The 8,361-nt window shown below is 50.7% G+C and overlaps 1 protein-coding gene across 1 annotated transcript; it reads right to left on the minus strand.

Moving 5' to 3' along the window:
- Nucleotides 1–2,025: 2,025 nt before the first annotated feature.
- On the minus strand, nt 2,026–3,381 carry LOC119106315 (cuticle protein 7). Its single transcript, XM_037229929.1, has 2 exons — nt 3,322–3,381; nt 2,026–2,849 (listed from the first exon to the last, which is right to left on the minus strand). The coding sequence occupies exons 1-2, from the start codon at nt 3,331–3,333 to the stop codon at nt 2,232–2,234; spliced, it is 630 nt and encodes a 209-aa protein (XP_037085824.1). The 5' UTR covers nt 3,334–3,381; the 3' UTR covers nt 2,026–2,231.
- Nucleotides 3,382–8,361: the final 4,980 nt, after the last annotated feature.

The raw sequence follows: 8,361 nt of genomic DNA on the forward strand, positions 1-8,361 counted from the left end.
AGCACGGCCTTACAGTTGCTGGCGCATTGTCACCCGGCATGACGGCAGTGTGCGGTCTGATCGCTCCCACTCACCAGGGCCCGCATGATGTCTGACAGAGGAGGTCTTGCCGTGAGGAGTGGCTGCTGTCGGCGCCGGCGCCGTCTTTATAGTGGGGCCAGGGCCGGCCTCGCCCGTGTCTGGCCCTGGTTGACACACGCAATACACGTGCTCTCATTACAATGCTATGGTCATTTGTACTGCAAGTTTTTTAAACAAACTGGAGCGAACAGGAGCATCATTCAGCTTGACATGATGTTAGTGCGCATCATATGGACCAACAACAAATCGAAGTGTTTTAACTCATTATTACGATGTCATGTGGCCATACCACTAAGTTGTGCGGAAAGTTATGTATCATGCGGCCAGGTTTGGAGAAATGTTAGGCTGTTATTCCCGTTGTTGTGGAATAAATCGTATAGTGGCTGGCTATGAAATAGCCACTAAGTGATCATCTATCAGACGCGCAGTCAAACCTTGGCCATCATTGACCAACTGTACTAACTCCTCAGTCTTAAGTAAATTGTGATGCCCACAGAAAACGCTGCTTGCTCTGATGCACTGACTTAGGCCTCCTGCGTCCCTGCCTCCTTAATTGTCTTATGCATGTCTTGACATATATTTATTGAACCTTGCAGTGCTTCACTTGCCATCCAACATATTTTGTACAGTACATGTGCTCAGAACTGCCCTATCAGCAGAACAATACGCCATTTACGCCATTATAGCTCATAACCCCAGCACGGAATCCGATGGTACTAGAAGAGTGATACACTTTTGAAAGGCGTGTTGAGACAAATGGCATGCCTTTTTTCGGAACCGAACGCTGCGTTAGAGGATGTTATATTGTAATGATTGCATTTAGGATTTCGTGCTCGCACTCTTTGATTTCATGTATGTCCACGCGGAAAAAAAATTTCGGAACGCTGCGCCATAAAAAAGCAAACGACAAATTAAGTTATTCAACGGCCCAGTTGTTTGCCTCAGAGGGCAGACAATTTAATGGAGAAGGTTATCGCAGGCTAAACGTCGATTTTTCAGGAACATTACTAATTTTAAGGCTTTACAACATCACATCTCCAAGATCATGCCTTCTGGCGACACGAAACTTAAACAGGCGTGTTCCGTCTTCGATTCTGAATGGGATGCTTTTATTTAGGTCTTTTGAGCACACACTAATAATATATGGCTCTGTCAATGAAGCAATGTTGGCCTACCGCGCGCGTGCCGCGGCATCATCGAGTGCCGCCCGCCGCGCGCACCAGCCGTAGATCGCCGTGCAGTGTTGCTAGAGTAGACCGCCGCTGCACCGCAACTAAAAAAAACAAAACAGAAACACATTTTCGGTGTTAAAACCTATGCAGTGCATGTCCCATAGGCTACCAAAGATGTAGGTCATTTATTCGGCATGCCTGAAGGGTATCCTCAAAAAACTTAATTTGGGGTTGTGTCACCCCCCTCCCCTTCATATCAGAGCGAGTGTTAAGGTGGACCACCATTAATGCAGACCCGAGTGTCAACTGTCCATCTTTGCTTCGAGACAGCAGATGGCCTCATCAGACCGACAGAAACTCAAAGTTAAGTTAAAAAGGCAAAAACAGCCGTTGGTAGAATAACAGCATAGTACGGATAAAACCGCCGGGCAACCTTCTTCTCTCCAGTGCAATGATAGCGGCGGGCATGCCGGGTGACAACGCGAAACAATGCTGCCGAAATTGTTCTTTCCCCGATGAGTGTAGTTGTATTTCCAGAAGACGCTATGCAGGTGCTTTACGTGTACATAACTTTTGCTGGGATGAACACATTACGGTTATAGCTAACATGCTTAACTTACCGTGAGCTGCGGTAACTGTGAATTTTTAGCTAGAAATGTGGTTCATGGCCCACGTTATCCGCAGATCCAAGTCTTTCGGCTCCATTCAAAAGTCACACAAAGAAGGAGATTGGTTTTCGCCACAGCACAAATGTATTTTCTCTGAGGCACCAACAAAGCACGATAAACCAGGGACATATCGATGGGGTCGATACTCATCACATATAGAACAATGACGCAGACAAATGACGAAGCACCGCCGCGCCGATGAAACGCGACCGAGACTGACTCGACATCGAGTCCTATCGGCTGGTGCAGTTCTCCTCACGGTGGGCCACCGTCTCTGCAGGCCCAGAACGGTAACTTGGCTTTGGACACTTTAGTGGACAGCGGCGCGAGCCAGAGCCTCGGCGTGCGCAGCGAAGTGGGCCGACTTGGCGGCGGCCACCTCGGGCGTGTCGGCCACGTGACCCGGGCCGGCCGGGCCCACCGGCAGGTTGGTGCCCGCCACGCGGAAGCCCAGCGCGTCAGAGACGTAGTCGACCTTCTGCGGCAGGCCGTAGGCGTCCACGTAGCTGTAGGAGCCGCGCACCACGCCGTCAGCCGTCTTCACCTCGTTCTTGGCCGAGTTGATGTCGGCGTAGCCGTAGTTGTACTGACCCAGCTCGTCCTGCGAGTGGTGCTGCGCGCTGCTAGCCACAGGCGCGGCATAGGCGGTGGCGACAGGTGCCGCATAGGCGGTGGCCACAGGCGCGGCGTAAGCGGCAGCGGCAGGCGCAGCGTAGGTAGCAGCCACGGGGGCGGCGTAGGCAGCAGCCACAGGGGCGGCGTAGGCAGCAGCCACGGGGGCAGCGTAGCCGGCAGCCAGGGGAGCGACGCCGTACGAGCCGTATCTGGCGTAGGCGGGCGCGGCGGCAGTGAAGCCGTAGCTGAATCGAGCTCCGACGGCAGGTGCCACGTAAGAGGCACGCGCGGCCACGATCAGCGCACACACAATCTGAAACAGCAGCAGAGGCGGATGTTTCATGATGATTGCTTGCATGTTGGCGAATCGGCACGAGTGAGCGACTATACGCAAGAATATAGCGTAAAGTAAGTTGTGGTACTAGCCAATGCCTAAAAATCTAGCTGTGAACATTCGCGCAGCGATATTGCGCGATTATGGCTTACGAATCACCCCGGACTTGGCTAGCAGCAGCGATTAACTGTTAACATTTTAACGGTGGTCTGGATGGGCTCCTTTGAGCTGACGAAATATGCTTAAAGAAATAGCGTACTCATTGCTTCTTATTGGGCTACGGCTGGCACTTATTTTCTTGTAATGGTGTATCCCACATGTAGCTGTTGATTCCGATCTCATATCATGTATCACTTTGAATTATGCATTATGGTGTTGCGTCGTGCCACCTCGCGATTGCTTGAATGCCGTCACCCGCCCTTTCCTCGGCTTGCCGCCTGCTCTTACTCACCAGGGCCTGCATGATGTCTGGCAGAGGAGGTCTTGCCGTGAGGAGTGGCTGCTGTCGGCGCCGGCGCCGTCTTTATAGTGCGGCCGGGGCCGGCCTCGCCCGGGTCCGGCCCTGGCTGCCGCAGCGGGCGGGGTGGCCAGCAGCAGCGGCGGGGTTCAGGCCCGGACCGTCAACAGTGACGCAGCAGCGGCGCCGGCGCGCTCACGCCCAGAGCGGTCCCGGCCTTCAGGCCCTAATGGCGCTGGGATCATGCTGGGGTTGCTTGACAAGGCCCATTGGGCGCGAGCAGGATGTGAAGGAACACGCTTTCCGCCTCGCTGCTCGCGACAGATACTGAATGTGAGCACTGGGTGGTAATACGCGGTTATGTTATTGGGCAATATAACCCAGTGCGCTTGAATGCTCTAGTGTACTAGCCAAGTGTGCACGCTGGGCCCGTTGAGCACTGTGCCGCGGAGAATTGCTCAGGAATGGCCCTTTACGGACTGCTAATGCTTGCTTGGCTCTCTGAAGTACCTTATTAATGCATGTCTTGTTTTTTCAGTTCTATTAGTCTATCTATTTATCTATCTGTCTATCACGCTGCTCTACTCGAAACTATAACTTAAGATGTCTTACACCGTAGCAATATCTTCTAAACATTTTTTCACATGACAAAGCCGTATTTTAACATGAGCTTGGATTTCGGGATAAATTTGAGTGTCGAAGGATTTTCAAAAGTGACTTCCAAACATTGTGCTGCTGTAAAGACTCGAACAACCGACATTTTGGTGTAAAAACAGATATCCTTCTTAAGGTCGCTGACTTATAGCAAGTGAAAGTCGGACATTGCCTTCAGCAAAGGCATTTCCGAGGATATCGCTCAATACTTTGTGGCAGCGAATTGTTTAGCGAAGTCCTACAAGCCTTAGGTGGATCCTTAAACGATTACTTATTGACATTTGGCTCACGACTTATCCCATTTGCCTTGGATCAGGTGGGAACGTCGGATCAAGTGTGAGACCAAGCCGTGTTTTACTGGAAAGCTTACATTATGGCAAAATTTTCCGATGATGATGACGTCAATAAATTCCGTGTGATTGCTTAATAGGGATGACCTCGATGATTCTTTTGCTCTGATGAGCATGTCACCTTAGGCAGCGCTTGGTGCAGATTTTAATTCAATGTGCAAATATTCTCGAGGGTTAATAATCAGGTAAAATCAGGTAGAATAATCAGATAGAATTAGGTAAAATAATCAGGTAAAATCAGGTAAAATAATCAGGTAAAATCAGGTAAAATAATCAGGTAAAATCAGGTAAAATAATCAGGTGAAATCAGGTAAAATAATCAGGTGAAATCAGGGTTTATCTTTACAAGATGAATATGCTCAGTAGGTTGCTATGAACAACAGGGACATGTTGCTAATAAGAAATATGCAAAAGAGGTGTGTAGGTTAAAGATGGTTGTGTGAGGAAGTCTTAAGGTACTTCGGACACTTAACTTGAGCTTGACCTTGTCTGATCTTACGTGACCTCAAGGTCACAGCCTAGGTACTATGCTCAGATTGTGACCTGAATGTCTAGGTTGTGACCTTCAGGTCACAACCTAGGTCTTGTTCAGTTTTTTCAGCAAGCATTCAGCTTCAACAAGTCGCCAAGGCGCCAGCAAGCATTCATAGCGTCAGGATCAAAGAAGGTGAGTTTATGGAGCTTTCCGCGGTCACCATACACCCAATAACATCAGCTTTTTGCATGCGGTAACGACCGGAGAGGCGTGGGGCGACATGGACTCGCGACTCACTAGAGAGCATGTGTTCTTGAATGCTTCGCAGAGCTTGTAGAGCATGTAGTTTTAATTGGGCTGGCCTCGCTGGTACGTGGTTAATGGAATGACAGACAACTGCTGTTGTCTTTTGGCGCTCTTATGTGAACGCTTCCGAACGCTTTGACTCGCGACCCCAGCCGCCGTTGCTGGGCAACGACGAGCCAACCAACATTTAGAACACTTCCCGATGTTTCTCCGGAGTGGTACGGTAAGCTCGAGAAGATCTTCTTTGTTGTCTGCGTCATCTTCACGACGGACACAGCTCTCGATGAACGCTATGCAGGCGGCTTTCAGAGCCATCGTCATCATCAGCGGTGGCGCTTTCCACCCCTGCACTAACTGCTTCTTCTTCTCCTGACTATTGCGTGTTGTGTCTCGGATGTCTCCGACTTTGACCCCCTGCTTCGATTTCCTGTTGTGATAGACTGCACCTTGCTTGGAACCTTTAGAATTCTCCCTGCACTGTCTGCAGTGTCTGCTCAACCCCAGCCTCGAGTTCTACTGCATATTGATAGTTGTACTCGTTTCGTTGCTTTGCCCCCCGCTTATCCACAAATCTCGTACTGTTTGCGTCGGTGTCCACTGAGAGCAGGTCCGCTTAAGAGCAGGTTAGACGGGGGGGAGGGGGGGGGGATCCGTCTGACTCGTGTGGCTTATCTACGTAGAGGAAGAACGGGGCAATGATGACCCACTGGCCCAAATGCGGTCTATTCACCATTTTATTCAGGTCGCCGTCCAACCTCTCGCACAGAATCTCTACTACTTGCGCGGCAGTAGGTAATCAACAACTGGTGAATGCGCGGTATTTGCAACGCAGTCTCCGTACAGTCTGAAGCGTAGCCAAACTCAAACCCCACAGGATCTCCTCTGTGATCCCCTGCCTGCCATGCATGCATTTTAACGCTTTCGCCAATTTGTGTAGCATTCAAAGAAAGACCTTAGAGTTTACAATGCAATTTTTAGCACAGTTCTTTAAAATATCACAACATATTAAAATGACCGTGATAATTTTGGAATACCAGCTGTAGCTCAATTCGGAGTACCAGAATGATGAGCACTGTTATTCTGCTTGATACTGTTCCATTCAACCCAAGCATGACTTTCCCTTTCATCGTACTAAGCATAGATGTACAGGGTAGATACGACAACTGAATGGAGTGGTCCGGCTGCTGGTACGTAAGCCGACCGCCATATTGGAGTAGTCAAGAAACATAGATTCGCTCTGACAGAGCCCTTGCAACGCATGGGGCGAGGCTGCTCTGAGAGGTCACATAAGGAAAAATTAAAGCTGGAACCAATTTTGAAAGCATTTAACTAAATAAGGTGATAAATCAACGATCCTGAAACATTCATTTATCGCATGTCACTAATCAATGAGTTGCCCGCATGGAGAAATCGCCGCCACTGACCGTAGCCTGCGCGAACGGTTTGCTGTGCTTGCACCGAGCGGTGGTGGGACCGCTATCTTCCTGTCTACCTGACGCTTTAGAACTCCGCTGGGGTCGGCTGCAGCCGTACCCGATATGGCACCGGTGACACCCGTTCGGAAAGTCTCTGGACTGTGGGCTGGTGCCGACCACCGCGGCGCCGGGGCTGGCCTGGATAGTTCCGCCGCGCTTGCGCGTTCGTGGGACAGGTGCCGTAAGTGTCACCCGCCGTTGTACCGGATTCCGTGGTGGACGTCCAGTGGCGCAATATGTGATGCTCCCGTAAGGGAGACGTCGGCACGCGCGGCGCCGCGGTAATGCTGCCGGTGTCCACGGGTCGGCAGCCGCGCGTGTGACGTCGACGTACAATTCGCCGCCGAATCTGCATCGTGCTGGGCGCGACGTCGCCCTCCGCTGCCTTTCCCAGTCCCACGGCCTTCACAGAGAAGGAAGAGCATAAGTACTTGCCACGCTCAGACATATTGGGCGCATGAGTAGGCACCCGGCCGTTTCAGGGTCTGGTTGCCCAGTTTCTAATGCCTGAAATTATTACTAATGAGCACTCAGACTAGCTAGCTACTTACAAATCAATGATCAACACAACACAGCACACAATGATCAACACAGGTCACAACACAGGAATAATACATCCGACAACACAAATCCACATTTCAACTATCTGACAATGTCATGGTGACTTGCACTCTAAATGCACATACAAACTACCTGGCAATACCGTGAGATCCGTGGTATATCTATTTCATACTACCGCAACACTGCTTAATTCAGCATATTCATCAATGGCCGATGATGTAGCTGCAGTGGATCTATTGCCCTTCAAAGAGTAGTCTTAACGAACTCTGCACAACGCCTGACTAGCTCCCAGGTAAGCGCGAACCGCCGACCAGACAGCTTCGGGCGCCACATACGTCTTCCAAGAAGTATACCAAGGATTTGAAACCGTTTTTTGGTGAACTGACTGCGATAATTTTACTAAATTTCGAACAATCATAAAGCTAACTGGTATACAACATTGATGAAACGTCGCACACAAGTTTATATACCCCAATATCGCACATTAAAGCAGCTATTTCTTCCCACGAAATCTCATATCACATGCAACAGTAGAACAAACAGATAGCAGGAATAGGCCGGACGAGCCTGACGATGAGAAAGGTGTGGAAATTGTAGGGAAGGCTTCCCGCTAGATATGCCACCGAGCAGATGAAGACATGATATCTGCACCTGCAGCTGACCTAATGTCCTATTAACATCACTGCTTTGTGAATTTTTGTCGGATCCCGTTCCTCTGCAGGCGTGCGGTGTGCAGCTTCGCCTGTTCGCCTTCGCCTGAAGACACACCCGTCGGCAGGAGGCCACTAGCATCCTGATCGGCTCGGTGTGGTGGTTTCCCAAACCAGGAGCCACCCCGCGGAGTTCCCAGCGGGTGGCGGCCGGGATCGCACACGCCCTCGATATCGATGCGGCACACCGCCGCCCTCTCCAGCATCCGCCAGGGCATTGCATGGTAAGCCGCGTCCATCTGCACAATGTTGCGGCGGGGCTCCGCTTTGGGACTCAGGATGACCTCTTAAGAGCTCTTGCGGCGGGATTCATCAGTCTAATGCGTTTTTTTTCAGCCACAGAGGGTGACAAGGATGTGAGGTCGTCGGACTCCTGACGGCTCAGCAGCGTTTATTGCTGGTGGCGCAGCCTGCTCTGTCCAGTGCCCTTCGGGCGACGAACACGGTGATTTAGCAGACGGCATTGCCGACCACGAAGGACAGCCCCGGCCGGTAGTCATAAT

The sequence above is a fragment of the Pollicipes pollicipes genome, unplaced genomic scaffold, assembly GCF_011947565.3.
Source record: "Pollicipes pollicipes isolate AB1234 unplaced genomic scaffold, Ppol_2.1 Scaffold_6138;HRSCAF=7277_pilon_pilon_pilon, whole genome shotgun sequence".
In the NCBI taxonomy this organism is placed as follows: Eukaryota; Metazoa; Arthropoda; class Thecostraca; order Pollicipedomorpha; family Pollicipedidae; genus Pollicipes; species Pollicipes pollicipes.